At 40.3% G+C, this 16,484-nt stretch overlaps 1 protein-coding gene across 1 annotated transcript in view; it reads left to right on the top strand.

The window, feature by feature from the left end:
* Nucleotides 1-16,076: 16,076 nt before the first annotated feature.
* The window catches only part of pde8b (phosphodiesterase 8B), a 68,571-nt gene continuing 68,163 nt past the window's right edge, over nucleotides 16,077-16,484 (top strand). Inside the window, exon 1 of the mRNA XM_012869678.3 lies at nucleotides 16,077-16,361. Within this exon, the coding sequence (XP_012725132.2) occupies nucleotides 16,077-16,361 (285 nt within the window). The remainder of the gene's footprint in view (nucleotides 16,362-16,484) is intronic.

Genomic DNA, 16,484 nt, shown 5'->3' with positions numbered 1-16,484 from the left:
TTAACTACTAAATTAGTTTTAGATTAGGATGTTTTCAAGTCAAAAAAGTTAATTTTCCATCAACTTGTCACCAGAGCCAGCTCTTCTGTCAAATGAACTTTTCGGAATTCATTTTGCTCAGCATAAATAAACTCATTAACAGGCAAATTTGATGATATACGTGACCGTTGAAAAGTTGCTGCTGGCATTCAGGTATTTTATTGAAAGTCAAGGACAGAGAGCCCGTCTTCCGCCTCGCCAATTCCCCGGTGATCAGCGAGGGCCTCAGGCTGTTCCATAGGTCAGTCCATTCAAATGCAGAAATTGGGTTTCGGTGTAATCCTTCCTAAAAAAAAAACATGTTTGTTTCTGCAAGATAATTTGTGTGACCCAGGATATGATTAGTAATGGCATATCTGAATGTGGAAAAATCCGTTTAATAATACCTGGAGGGCAAATATACTGCAGGACTACATGCTGTATACTTATTTGATTCTGTCATTGCAAAACGTGTGGATTTCTTTCTATCTACTGAGCAATATACAGTTCAATACATTCTGTTCCAATAGTTCTGGATTTTTGTGGTGCACTGATACTACTCCACCACAATTTCCAATCCTTTGTGTGTTTTCTTTTCTTTTCTTATGTTTTGTTCATGGACAGCACTTTAACTTGTCTTGTTACTGAAATGTTCTCTGCAAGTAAACTGGCCTTGCAGTATTCGACAGATCAGTTGTAAAGCATGAGGAGTGATTAGGAAAGCTGAGTACAAAGCAACTAGCCAAACCAAGCTGTAAAACGTAGAACTAAATAAATAGAAGCCGTCTGACAACATGAAGTAGGATGAAAGCGCTTAAAAAGCAACAGGTTATGCACTGATCTGAAGAAATTCAAGAACGGATGAGAAACAAAGGGACTGACATCTGTCTGTCTGGGAACTGTTTCAAATCCCGTTAAACAAATAAATTCGAATTCAGTGGTGGCTTGCCAAAATAGCAGGAAAAAAGTGTAGACACAATAAACAAACGTTCCAAAATAAAATGTAATTACCACCATCTGATTTTTCAGCGAACCAATTCCATTTTGGGTTTATTTGAGGTTATTTTTTGTATAGGCCTCCTAATCTTATTTTTTTTCAATGGCACTGGATGCAGGACAAATGAGTAAGTATGTTACTTAATAATCTTTTGGCTTCCATGTGACTTCATGCTGCTCTCTTTGCATGTGGCCAATCAGTGGCAAAAATGGAAGACTTGGACACCAACGACGAAAAGACAAGAGACAATGAGAATTTAAAAATCCAGCAGTAGTGGTGACTGTGGTGACTTTGGTTGGATTTATGTTTTAAATAGAGTGTAATTTTCTCTGATAATCTCCGACCTCTGGTGCTCTCCTCTTCCCCCCGAAATTATCACCAGTCACCACTGCTTAAATTAAAAGTTGCACTTTACCTTAGTTTGCATCACAGTGTTCTGGCAGGTTACCAACCTACATGCACAAAACCACTCTGGAAGCAGACAGAATATGTTAAAATGTATTTTATTGAAAACAATGATTTTCGGTTCTGAGCTTGACTTGTTTCTCTTTCTTCCAGGACGCCTCTGTGGGAGGAGAAGAGGTAAGGATCCATGCAATAGTTCAAGGAGAGGTATGGTGAGGCATGGCCTCCATCTGAATACGCTTAATAATAGCTTCTAGCTCCTATTCCTTGACCTTTCATGGGGTCGGCTCTAAGAACTCTATTGTGGGAAGGAAAGGAGCTTCAGACTGATGTGTCCAATTTGAACAGCCTTTCACTCCAACGTCCTTATATAACGGAAACGCACATAGATGATGCAAGTCAAATCTGGAAGTGCGCACTCAGCAGTGCTGGCAAAATAATTCTGTAGTGCACGCCTTAGCTAAAGGCTAGAGACCTTTGAATAATTGTACTAAAATCAAATGATGTAATTATTTTGATGAGAAAAAATTATCATTTATGTCAGCTTTTCAAACCAATAAAGCTTTTTCTGATGAATGGTAAACATACGAATACAGTCAACTAGCTTTTGTTGGGACAAACATTTTTGATCAGAACTGCACATACAACTGAAATGTATCTTCATTATTTTACCAGCAATTAAAACAAAACCTGATAAGGGCCAGTTAGAGACATGGGTCATAAGGGCAGTTGCCTTTGGTGGAATTAAAAATTAAATTTGCCCGCTTTATTATACCTTCACCTAAAACTATCGACTAGAATTGGTCTTAGCTTTCCCTATAATTGCTAAAAAGATCACTATCTACCAGAAACATAAAGGCATATCTTGATTGTGCTACTGAAACAACATAAAGACTGCATAATTTTCTATCTCAGAGCTGTTCAGCTGGATGGTAGACTGTCTTTAAGATGAGGATAAAAGGCCAGTCCTGGCCTAACAATTTTTAAGGAGCGTTCTCCATGGTTTTCTATTAAATGACCCTATTAGTGATATCACACTTTGCTTTTAGCTTCTGTGAGCTGTCCAATCTGTTGGAGCTGCCAGCCCGTGGTGACCAGTCAAAAGTTTAATCTCAGATTCTGCACAAGAAAGCCGATTTACACTTTTACTTGTTGGTAACAATTGCTTGTGCTTTTTATGGCTAAAGTGTTACTGTTAACTGCCAACCCGATCAGATTTACTGAAATTACTGCTGAAGTTTTGGTAAAATCTGCACATCTAGTTTGATGTTGTTACTTAATTTATTTACTCCATTAGCATTTGACTATTACTACTCCCAGAGAGGCTGACTAGATGCTGTGTGTGGTTGATCGTCTTCTCCTGATCACAGAAATTGCCAAAAGTAATTGCTGGTCACACACATATTAAACTTGAGCGATTCCATTCTCAATCCATAAGATTTAAACCTCTTTAAGTCTTCAGGGAGGACTTTTAACAAGGTTTAGGAATCTGTTTATCGCAACATTCTCCCAGAAGCCCATCTGTGAGGTCAGACACTGATGCGGGACAATGCGGGCCTGACTTGCATGCTCCACTCTAATCCGTCTCTTATCTTCGATGCAGGTCATAACTCTGTATGAGACTAGTCAAGTACTTCCACACCACACTCAGTCATCCATGTTTTTACAGAACTAGTGTGCTGGACCCCTACTTGTGAAAAACAGTGCCACACCATGATCCCCTTGGTGTCGTTCTCCTGCCAACTGCCAGCTCAGGTCCATTCAGTGTATTGTCAGGCTGAGAGGCATAGTTGAGAACTCTAGAGAACACATCTCCACAGCTCCAGAGTCCAGCAGCAGAGTGCTTTACACCACTGGTGCTTGACCATGGAAACCCATTCCTTGAAGCTCTCAACATTCTGATTTTGAGATCACCTGAAAGCCACATTAAGTTTGGACGCCTGTTTCTGCTGACTCTGCAGAAAGTTAGTAGCTTCTGCACCTCAGCATCCCTCTGACCTCAGTCTGGGATTTTATGTGGCCACTTTGTGGCTGGGATGTTTTTTCATTGCCAACTGCTTCCCTTGTTTATGATACCAAAAGCAACTGAATGGGCAATTTCTAGTAATGAAGAAATTTAAAACTGGACTTATTGTACAGGTGGCTTCCTATCACAGTACCACACTGAGATTTGCTGAGCACCCAAGGATGACCCCTTCTTTCTTTGCAGAAGCAGTCTGCATGACTAGGTACTGGATTTTATACACCTGTGGAAATGTGATTGAAATGCTTGAATTCAATTATTAGGAGGGGTGAGCATATGCCTTTGATAATTTGGTGTATGTTTTAAATAATTAACATGCTTTTTTATAAGTAAAAAAAAAAACATTTTTTAAGCTTTTCCTAACTAGTTAGCATTGGAAATGTGTTTTTTGGTGGATGACCAACAAAGATCTGACCAGTATCTCTTTAATTGCTGAAGAAAAGCATATCAACAGGGTGATGCTACCACTACTGCTTTCACTGCGAGGATGGTGGGTTCAGTAGGAGGCGTAATGTTAGTTTTCTGCCACACATAGTTTTTTTTTTTTTTTTGCATATATTTGGTTAAATCTAAGAGCAAGACTTTGAGCTTCTACAAAATTGCTTAGCTAATTTTCTGCTGACTTGAAGCATTTAGCATTGTAAATTCATGTTTTGATTAATGAACTGTGAAGATGTATGTCTTGCAGCATCCTTTTTGGACCATGAGTGGTAGAGTAGCTGAAGCTGTTATTAGAGCTTCTGCAGATACTTTATTAGCCTCATAATGAAGTGTCATCACCAGATTCAGCCTCTTGCACAATTCCTTGAAATTACATCACATGTTGTCCAACACAATAACTGACCACTTACAGTGCCTCACATCCATATCCCTTCGACTTTAAAAAAAAAAAAAAATGTTATCTCTAAACAACCACAAATTTTGAAATATGTATTGGGGAAATTTTTTTTTTTTTTTTTTTTTGATAGCTTAACACAAAATAGTGGACAATGATGAAGTGGATGCAAAACTATGCATGATTTTAAATTTTGTTTAGTTTTTTTATAGAACAATTTATTATTTTACACCTAAATAAAATCATATGCACCTAATTGTACCTCGTTAGGTTTCAACACCTATCCAGCAGTCTTTGTCAGTTCTGGTGGCGCTGCTGTTTTTAAGGACAGAGGTCCATTCTCCTAGCCGGATTATCAGTCAGATGCAATATCTGTATATTTTTCTGTTTCTTTTGTATTTTCTATTCTATACATTTAATCCTTTTATAATGCACATACTTGATGTTTCTCTTTAGTCTTCTGTTTTTACCCAGAGCCTTGAAACAAATTTTCGTTCAAATGTACATTGTAAATGTGCAGTCCAATGACAAAGTCTGAATCTAAGGCTTTATGAAATTTAATTATTAACACCCTTTTTGTTTAAATATGACATGATGACTAAGAGTTTTAAGTCTAGAATCAAAATTGAAACTTGGAAAAGAAATGGTTCCAATTTTGGTCAGACGTTCTATACGTTAAAATACATTCACTGAAGCTTCACCTTAAGGCAGAGAAAAACGTGAGCCAGAACCAGAACCCACTCAATGTCTTATTTTACTTCTTCCGCCTTCTGTTTCATCCTGGACATCAATGGATCAACAGGATAAGGACAGACAGGTCATGCTGTGATAAAAAATGCTATATACTGTCAGTAATAAAACATGGAAGCACTTTTGTTCACAAATAATTGAACCTTTGCACGGAGATGTAATTTCAGCTGAGTGTTGAGGGCTGTTTATCAGTGGTGGGGCAGATACAAGGCTCATCTCACAGCCGGGTCACAGCCTCTCAGTCACAGTGATTGGCCCAGGCACTGTGAATGAGTATGACTGGTGCAATCTCTTCTTCCATGAGGGAATCACTTTGTCAAACCAAAGAAAAAAAACAGAAAACAAGTCAATATACCTTTAGTTATTGTGACAGTGAACATGAAATGCTGACTACTTTAGCTTTCTGTCTGACAGAATTATCTCATGATAAATCTGTACAGCTCAAATATTTTAACTGATTGTTGATCAAGTATCTCCTTATGCAATTGCAGTCCATTTCTGCCTAGAAGATCTCTCCTATAACACGTACACGGTTAAAAAAAACACACACACACACACACACACACACATATATATATATATATATATATATATATATATATATATATATATATATATATATATATATATATATAGATATATATATATATATAACTGTGGACTAGTTAAAAACTGTGGACTAATTATAGCTGTGACATAAACATATATTTGTAGCAGTAAGAGCTTGTTGGTGTTTGTCTGCAGCAACACAACCTTTTATTTATTTATTTGATATCATGTGTCATGCTCAATAAATGCCTGGAAAAATAAATGGAAAAATAGATAACCTCCCTTACTGTCGATTTTTTATATCCATTCATTGCTTATGTATTTCTCATTTTAACCCCCTTCAATATTCATCCCAACCTTATTCATGCCTTATCGTATCTACTTTCAGAGTTAATATGAGGAACACAAGGTATGGCAGAAAACTAACATTACACATCACCGTGAACACAGCACTTCAGGGTGAAACATAGAAATGGCAGCATCATGCTGTGTGGATTATTTTATTTAATTTGATTTAATTTTTTTTTGTGCACCGTGGACAGGTAAGCCATTGACTGGAACAATTAATGGAGCTAAATACAGGGCAATCCTAAAATGACAACTTGGATGGAATGGTCTGGATAAAAGCAAAGTCTTCATGTTTGGCCCAATCAAAGTCCAGGCCAAATTCTAGTGGAGTGGCAAGACCTCAAATTTGTTAATGGCAAATGCTTTCCATCTAATCTGACTGAACCTTTTGGGTTTCTGTTTTTTGAACATAGGAATGGGCATAAATTGAATTCATTAAATGTACAATGCTGGTAGGAACTTACCCCGAAGGACCAATAGATATGACAAACATCACAAAGGAATGGGAGAAATATAACTGACGGAGGCTTGCGAAGGCCACCATCCGGACAATAAACAGTGCTCAGCTTGATTTTCACTAAAACAATTCAGATTTTCTCTATAAAGAAGACTCATTAAACAGTTATGGATATATTTAGGTTTTAAAGAAATGGAGAGAGCGCAGTCAAAGGTCTGTTTCAGCAGAAGGATCTCAGAACACATGGTAGCATCATCATGGAGGAGAAAAAAAGCCTCGCTCATGCATCCTCTGATTGTGTGTGCGTGTGTGTGTGTGTGGATTCAGTTCAAGCGTGCATAATTCAGATTTAGAGAAACAAAGGCCTGCTTATGTCATAACCGCGTTAAGCCAGACATTCTTGCAGGTGAGGCAGAAGAGGCTAAAATCCAGCTTCTGGATAAACCGGATGAGAGCACATTCAGCATCTTCTGTTTCCATCCTTCTTTGAATGGCATGTGAAATCCACATGTAGACCGTTCATTTATTTTTCTCTGAGTCCTGTGGCAAAAACATAGCAAATATTGCTTGATTCTTTTAATTGGTAGTTGTTTAAAGCTGTCACACATTCATTCTGTTTTTGCTGGTGTCAGATTACTATAAAGGAGAAGAAAGCAGAAAATCTATATAAAAAGCAATTAAAAATGCTTGTTTTGAGGGTTGGATGCAACATCAACTGACCTCCACTGCCATCTTCTGGGCTGCCCATGAAACTGCAACAAACTTGTAGTATTTTGTCCAAATTGTCTTTTATCATTACTTCTAGATCTAATATGACAGGTTACAATTATCCACATGTAGTTATGTGATTTAGATTTTTATAAAAAATAAATATAGCTTGAACAGGCAAACAATAATAAACAGATTGATCTTGTTCTTTGAAAACAAATAAATAAAGAAAACACCTTTCTTTCCACATAAGGAACAAGAAAAACAGAACGCCTGATTAAATATTCATAGGAAGAAAATTCAACAAATAGGTTTCACATGGTTTTTATAGCTTTCTATTAAAATGTGTTTAGTGTCAGCAGAAAGTATACCCACCCCTTCGTTTTCTCATTTTATTACATTACAGGTTTATTCAGAATATAATTTTTCAAGTGACTACACAGAGTTCCTGATAATCCATGCATTTCCATCCATCCACCCATTCATCGTCTATATTCTCTTATCCTTGCGGGGTAGGAGGGAGGCGGGTGCCTTTCTAAAGTGGTGAGATACACCCGGAACAGCTCACCACACCTTCTCTGAGTGTACCTCCGGATTTGACCTTCTTGCTGCTATCAACTGTGCCACCATGCAGCAACCCAAATAATTCTAACTAGAAAATGTTTTATCCTTTCAAACTATACCCTATAAAACACTGGCAAATTTACCAGTGTTTACTTTTAATTCCACAATAATTCCCTTCATTATATGTTGTGCATTTATGGCTATGATGTTTCATATTTACAAATAAAAAGCTTTTTAAAAAATAAAATTTTAAGACATTGTAATTACCGCCCCAGCATCTATTGTTTATTAGCTTTTGGCAGCAATCTGTCCTGATTGACTGAAGGAAGAAAAGTGTTTTGGCTTTTATGCAAAACCATATGTATGAAAGATAAGTAACACTGTACAGAACCCTGAACGGGATGCTTTGCTCTAGCGTGTCACATAAAGCGCTCCCAGTTCAGGGCGTCTGTGTTGTGTCGGCTGCATCTTCCCAAAGCTCCCGTCCATCCTGACGGATGGTTGCTGCACACGTTCCTCTTTCTTCACCTTACTTCAAGCTTTTTATGCAGTTTCAGTTTTTAAATATGGAACTTCAATCAATTTTATTTGGTGAAATAAAATATTGAAACAACAAACAGAAACTATTCAATTTGGCCCAACGATGGGAGGCATCTTCAGCGCTAGGGCTCTATATCCATCTGCCATTGTTATTCTTCTCACCTGACCCCGACTGACCAGGTGAACCATGGCTTCACTACAGAAGAGGGTCCTATTTATTTATTTAGCTGTGAAGCGAATTATGATGGCTTCATAAAGTGGATAACTAAGCTAAATTTGTGTTATTTCTTGATTTAAAATGTACTGTTCAGCTCTGTTACCCTTATTTCTTTTTTTTTTCAGTTCACCCCATTCAGTGTTAATTAGCCTTTCTCCCTACTTAGGTTTCTTTCTCAGCTGCTTTACATATCCCCTGAATTACCAACCCTGCCTCACTGATAAATGTGTTAAAGCTACGTAGGTCCACTGGGGGAAACGTAGCGTTGTAGCAATTTGGCTCTTCAATACGTTTCAGTCCTACTTTTTATTTGACCAATTCATTTTCAGCCGAGTTACACACCTTAAGTCCATGTTATTATCCTCACCACCTCACAGTATTAAGGCTCACTGGTTTTCTTAGTCTTTTCCGGTTTCTTCCGTTGACTTAATGTTCCACCTTGCTCCATTGCATTGCCTGTACTAACAATGTAAGTTCTGTTGATTTTTCGGATCAAATCCTGATCACTTCACTGCTCTGCATTTGGATCCATCGTAAACCAAACTCACCAGAGCATCTTTTTTTATCTCACATTGGCATGGCACACTGCATATGGGTTTATCTCTTTATTTTAACAGCAACATTCTTGTTTCTGTCTTTAACAATGGTCAGATTTGTGGCGCGTGGGACTAATAGCTGTCCTGTGAACAGAGTCTCCCACCTGAGCTTTGGGTCTTGGCTGCTCCTCCAGAGTTTTCATTACCCTTGTGGCTTTTTCTCTGATCGATGTCCATATTAGATGGAGGGCCAAGTCTAGGCAGGTTTGCAGTTGTGCCATAATTTTTACTGTTTTTGTTGTTGTTGTTGTTGTTTTTGGAGGATGGACTGAAGAGTGCTTTGTGGGATGTTCAACGTTTGTCATTGACCGCATCCAGGACATTATAAATTGTCCATGGACTTTAACTTACATTATTAAAGTCCATGGACAAATGCATTGACCAAAGATATACTCCTTCAAAACCAGTAGTTCAGATCGTCTATAGGTCCTGTTTGGTAGCAGTGAGAATGTGTGATTGAGGTGGTGGTCTGTTGTCACTTTGGATGTGTAGTTGTGGTGTGCCTATCTGTCTGTTGAGGTCGGCCGCAAGGGGACGGGGGACGGGGGGGGGGGGGGGGGGGTGGGGAGGTGGAGGACAAGCTGCGCGTTGTCCAGTCAGACCTGACTCCAAAACGTTGAGCTTGTGCGCACCTACGCGCAGTTACGCACACAGTCCCGGGACATGGGTCTTTCCGTGCGCACGCTGCGGTGCGCCAGGAGCAGCTACCCCCGCTGCGCACTGAGGACACTAGGGCCGCACGGACACCCAGTCCGCCCGGTGCCATCCGAACCAAGAGGACGGCGAAGTTCAGCAAACTACGGCACTTAGTGAAGACCTCAGCAGCGCTTTGCTTTTCTGTTGACAGACAGGGCTGTGGTTTTATTTGCGTTCATTTGAGTTCTGGCTGAGGGTCAGACCGCCGTGGCTGCGGAGACATGAGTGGACAGTCCACAGAGGCAGAGAAGGTAGGAGCTCATCCCTGGTGAGAACAGACACAGTTTTTACACTTTGAGCTCTCCAAATAACTCCGTCATGTTTTTCTATGTAATAGAACAACATTTAAAAATAATATAATAACATATTTATAACAACAATGAGATATTTTCTAACACACTCTTGTCTAATTCAACCACTTTAGCTTTTTAAAAACATATTAAATGTCCCCTTCTTCTTGAACCACATTTAATTAAAGAAAACAGAGAAAAATGAGATAGATTATGAAAATCTGCCCTCTTGGTTTAATAATAATTTACGCAGCTCGGTTTCCTGGGAAAAGCTGTGTAAGGTATGTTACCCGAAATAATGTCATGGGGAATTATTTAAAATAGCTGTATACCCGTGATAATAGGATAGGATTTGAATATCATACTCTGAGCAAACTTGGCAGGACTTCTGTTTTCAACATCTGGGTGAGCTTAACAGGCCAGGCCAGCAGGGGGCGATCTTAACAGGAGAAACAGTTCAATTGCTGACCGATGCCAATGGGTTTTAGTTTAGATAAATTTTTATCCTATCAGATTCAAATATTACTTGAACTTGGGGGCATCGTTTAAGCAAAACTGTTTGATTTTGCAGAGGAAGTTACAATCTATGATGATTGCACGTTGGGACTGGAGAACTGTTTGCTTTTTAAGATTTTCTACTCCTAGGGTTTATCATTAGAGCCAGTTTTCACGTCCACGTTGGGTTTGTGACTGAGTTGTGGGCTCATTTATTATTAAGGTTGGCTGCAGAGGAAAATACACGGTGCAAATGTTCCATTCAGACTTAAAGCCCCAAAACGTGGTTGATGAGGAAATTCCTTATTGAATTATTCCTCATGTGTAAATTCTAAGTTTATGATAGTAGATATCTCCGGCTAGCAATATATTTGAAATAACGGAAGTTTACAGGAGAAAAAAATCCTTAGTTTTTATGTTCAAGTAGCAAAACTGCCTTCTATCTCACTGACTCAGTCCAAGGCTTTGATTAGACACTGCAGCTAGAAAGTGTAAGGTCATATTTTTCTAATGCCTAGTTTTTACGACTTTTGGTCGCTGAAGAGGCCCTAAATTAAATCAAAATCCTTATATAATGATGCGGCTGAGGTGACTAAACTGAATGAAGTGTCAGTCATAGAAATTATGGGTTTTGCTAAAGTCTCCACCCTAACACTGTCCAGAGCCACTCTGACAGTCACTGACCCGCTCTATGCAGTTTGTTTTCTGGTTATTTTTTCTCACGGAAGAGTTTGTGTGTATTTTAAGACCCATATAGATTTTCTGACAGATCGCGCTGAGAGTTTGTACCCACTGCCTTGGGGACTAATCATACCGTTTGTCCTTGTTCCCATTTTCTCGCATTAAATCTACAACCTTCATTGTATTTTATAATCTGGAAAGTGTTTCATGCATTTGTTTTCAGACCCCCGTGAACTGAAACTTTGTAGAAACCATCTTTGGCTATATTTAAAGCTTAAAGCTAATCTTTTTTTTTTTTTTTTTTTTTTTTTACATGTACTTATTTTAATGTTTTGGAGCCCAATTTATCTATGACAGAGAATCCACAGAGGGAGCTGCAGATTAGGGTGATGGCGAGGAGGTCTTCTGACCACAAAGGTTTGGTCCTAATCAACACAGTGGAATTGTCAAGATACCAGGGGAAACATGCAAAAAAAAAGCTGGCTGGTAATTAGAAGAAGAATTGATTTCTGTAATGGCAGTAAATATTTTTGCACATATTATTGAGAAGACTATACCAAATATTTCAATATATAAATATGAATAAACTATAAATAGTAAAATATTTGCATTTTCAATTCTTGCCACAGATTCTCGGGACCTCTAACAGGTTCTCACCCAGGATTGCCCTACTTTAGCTTTATTCGTCTGCTCATCAACACTGTACGTGTATTAAATGTGTGTCATTTCAAATCTCCCTTTGGAACAGCTCTATACTTTCGAACTGACTTGGATGGTAAATTAATAATCCAGCAGGACATTCAGAGAGAATGAACCTGAACTCTTGGATGTGTTGTTATTCTCCTGTGAAACAAGCACAATGAAACCGACCTTCCCAGTTGTTATTGTTCAATAAATTGAGTAAACCAAAAACTAAAATTTGATTTTATGTGTTTAATCTACAATCCTAAATACAGCGTTAAAGTGTTTTGTGTCTTATACACCAGTATTCCTTATTCCTCTTGTGCATTAAATGTGCAAATTTGGAGCAGACTCATACGTGTGTTTACGAAAAATGTCAATTAAGATTTTTTTTTTCAATTATTATTATTATTTTTGCCAACTGACTGGCAGCAGTAGAGGAGGTTGAAACAGTAGTGGTGGAACACCAGAAAGGGTTTGCAGCAAATGACTATAAATTTCACTGCTTTGTTTTATTTTGACACATGTCCTTGATTCTCACTTGCTGTTTGGTTATAGAAACAAGTCCACAGCTAGGGGTTGGAAAAACAGTGAAGCCCGGCGAAGCAGCATGTTAGAAAGTTCAGATTTCTATATTTTGAATGTGGTGTGTCAGGCACCATCTGCAAACGAATGAATATTTGAAGTTTTGGACTGAAGCCACACAGCACACAGAACGTTATAGTGATCAGCACACCTGTTCCCTGTTTTTAAAGTCTCCCTCCACGGACATGCAGCGGCTCACAGGGCTCCCTGTTCAAATGCCAGCAATCATTTATCAATCATTTCCAAACATTGTTCCACCTTCAAATCCTATTTTTCCACCTTGTATGTGGACAGATGGGACTGAAGCATTTTCGTCTAAAGGAATCATCTAGGCCAGGTTAAAATCTGAAGGGAGAATGAGTCATTGTCTGATCAAATCAAAATTGATTCTTTTGGGTCATAGTATTAAAATGTATGACTAAGAAATTATAGTGAGCATCTCCTAAATAAATGGGGAAAAAAACGCACCCACAGTTAAACATGATGGTGGCAGCATCGTGCTCTGGGCTAACTTTCCTTCAAATAGAACTAAGTATTTTGTGAAAGTGGATGAAATTAAGAACCGTCCCCAACAGGGGTGCTGTTTGGGTGCAAAGTTTCAATTTCAAGGATTTAAAATTTAAAGCTTTATGAGTGGGATTTTGCCTCATCCATGGGAAGAATAACCAGGGGGATTCTTTCAGGACATTACCGCAAATTTCTATTTACAGGGTTATAGGGTATATGCGTTGCACAGATTCGGCTGCCCTGGACAAAAAACCCGGACCAGCTTGTTCTGATGAGATTTAGGTAATCAAAGACAGCGCGCCCATCTGTGGTTTGTGAATAATGAAAGAGTTCACAGTCCACCAATTTAGGTTTAGATGAAAAGTCAGTCGGTCTTAGGGAAATATGTGTTTTCTGTGTGCAAGAAAAATTATCATTACTAAAATATCAGTTTAATTACAGAACTAAGGCTAATGCAGCAGCTGTTAGGGCAACACTGCAGTCTTCCCGATGAGGCCAGCAAGTCCGAGCTCATAATCCTGATGAACTGATTTCACAGATGAAGTTTGGAGTTGTACTTTCTCGGTTAAAAACATCCTTAAACAACATTTTGTGATAAATTACAGTTATAAAATTGATAGTTTTGCAAACTCCTCATCTCCTTCCTGCCCCTTTCTCCTTTCTCTTGTGGCGGACAGTTTTTCTTGCTGCAACCTCGCCCCCTCAACAAGCCCTGAGAAAGCAGAACAAAGTACTGGGTCGCTTGAGGTACCAAAGCCCCAGGATGGCCAGGAAAGTGAAATTAGTCGGGTAAATGTGTATAGAAACGCTGTATGTATGTGTGTAGAACTAAATCTAGCAGAAATTCTGCGGGAGCATGGTGGAAAATAGATGTGTTTTTTTTTCAGTCAAACAGATTTGATGAGAGTTTTTCAGGTAGAATGGACAAACATGGTTAAGTTTAGACATTGCCTGTTGGTGGTCCCTAACAAAGAGGCTCAAGGCTGGACCTGAATCCAAACTGGGTTCAATAAAGTGTTAAAGTAGTACAAAGGTAACCTATGCAATCGGTGTCTTGTACCTTCACTATTTTTGCTTCAATCAGATTTATTTGTTTTCCAACTAAATTCTAAAAATGGTTTTGGAAATAATTCATCATCTCATCGTGTTTTAAATGAGTAAAGTTGCATACTACTGCAGTCCCTGTTGTCAGTGTTTGTTTGGTTCACTCTTAGAACCTTCATGCATTACTTAGGTTTTCATTTATTCTGCCTTTAACTGGTGTATTGTTGTCCTATCTTTTGTAAAACACTAGCGGTGTCTGATTCCTAGCCTTCAAGGGCTGCTGTCCTCGAAGCACCAACAGATCTAAAGCATGTAGAATGGCAGTTCCACGACCCAAATCACAGAGCCAATATCTGAGAAAACGCTTGTTTGCTACTTGATGACATATATCAAAGAAAAATGAGTCAGTTTAATTCAGAAGGTCCGATTTGATTGCATAATCGGATCCCCGTAAAAGTGACTATGGTATGAGTCCACATGCTGTGCAGTAGCCCAGTAGCATGGAGGGTGTACAGATTACACAGTGGCCCATTGTGGAAACATGAGGGCACCCATATGTGTTTTGTAATCTCAAAGCACGTTGTAAAGAGTATACGGCCCGCATCCTGGGCGGCTGCCAATTACAGCCACACAGATTTGATCAAATCCCTATCAAACTTTGCATACAGCTTGGAACGTTGTCCAATGTCTCTGTGGAACCATCCTCTCCGACTGGTGAGCTGCACACGTTTCCAGCTGCCTGCAGCACCATCACTGCTCCCTTGATTCTACCGCTCGCTTTTCCCATTCTAGATACAGCAGCTCCATTTCAGAACATTCCTTCCGTGTGTTCACCCAGGTGTTCACAGTTCTGCTCAGTGCGTGTGTTTACGTGCTATTTGCCATTTGGGGTCCTCATAACCTATCAAAGTATCAATATGGCCCCGTCCTGAGGCAAGCATTCAACCAAAGGCAATTAAAAAGCACCCTAAAGCAGTGACTGGAGTTGGATAATAAAGTTGCTGTTCGCATAGACTCTCAATAATGGAGAAAGGCGTGTGAAAGGTTATATAATTGTAAAATAAATAAATAAAGGAACTAATAAAACGTGTGCTTTCCTTCCTCTGTAGAATTGTGCAGAAACTTCTGTTACACCATCGCATACAGACCCCATAAAATGCGGAAAAAGTGAGAAAAGCTTCTGTGAGGAAACAGTCATCAGATTGTTAACCATCCAGTGCAGCTTTTGTTGGTTCGGCTTAACAAGATATCAGGTGTCACGCATCAGAGTAATGCAATTTATGACCCATAGGAGCGATGGTAGATTCCACACATAAATCTTTCAAAAAGAAAAGAAAAAGGTAATGTGGTTTTGACAGTAAGTGGTTTTTCATAAAGCCTTCGTTACTCTAATAACATTACGTCTAATTCATCATGGTGCAGGGTTTAAATGACCCCCAGAGTCAGAGCGTGGCCTCCTGGGACATTCGAGTCTCCTCTGGAGAGATTGAAGCGATCTGATGTTGGTTTGATGGAGGGAGGGGAGGGGAGGGGGGGGGGAGATAGGGAGATGGATCGCGGCCAATGATCTGCAAGCACAGGAACTAAAGAAGAGGCGCATAAAAGATTTCTATGAGAGGCTTTCTGCGCTCAGGCTGAAAGTGAGGGCATGCCACACAGGAGGAGAGCTGAAACAGCGCCGAGCGGTCAGGTCCTTCACTCCATCTGGGCCATTTAGTTTTGCTCATCAGTCCGGCTCGCCTCATAGATGCGCAGGCTCTCGGTTCGGGCCGTCGCCTCGGTTTGGGGCAGATTATAGCTCGCAAAAAAAAAAAACAACAACAACAAAAAAAAACATTTTGTCCCGGAAAATGCGAGCCACATCCAGGAACCTGCACTGACGCGGGCTGAGAAGGAACTGGGATCGCGGGGACGCGTTTCTACCCCCTTAGATGTTCCCGGACGGAGACGTGCGGAGCAGAGAGCGCTTCTGGCTCGCAGCCGATGCCCGCAGGAGAGCTCCGGCGGCGGCGGCGGCGGCGGACGAGAGGGAAGGTGGTACCCGAGTCTCGCTGTTCATTCCCGGGTGCTGAAGGCGCTGTCGCGGAGGCATGGGCTGCGCTCCCAGCATCCACGTCTCTCAGAGCGGGGTGATCTACTGCCGGGACTCGGACGAGTCCAACTCCCCCCACCAGACCACCACCATCTCCCAGGGCACCGCGGCCACGCTGCACGGCCTCTTCATCAAGACAGATGCGGCCGAGACCATCCCCTCCGTCATCACCTACCAGAACCGCCACTCGCGCAACAACTCGTGCCGCGGCCGCAAGGACAACAACAGCGGGGGGCACGTCCGCATCGAGGCCGAGACTCAGACCAGCCACGCCAGCGTCAAGGTACGGCTCCGAGCAGGAACGCGTTCTGTTTGCGGACACACGCAGTCACCGCCGTGTTGTGAGTGATAACAGCTGGAGGAGGCCTTTGTTTTCGGTTGTGCTCTCCACATGAGGCCCGGTCCT

This window comes from Fundulus heteroclitus, chromosome 8 (assembly GCF_011125445.2).
Source record: "Fundulus heteroclitus isolate FHET01 chromosome 8, MU-UCD_Fhet_4.1, whole genome shotgun sequence".
Taxonomy (NCBI): domain Eukaryota; kingdom Metazoa; phylum Chordata; class Actinopteri; order Cyprinodontiformes; family Fundulidae; genus Fundulus; species Fundulus heteroclitus.
Note: the sequence above shows the minus strand (reverse complement) of the source record. Positions and strands in the feature narration are given on the sequence as shown.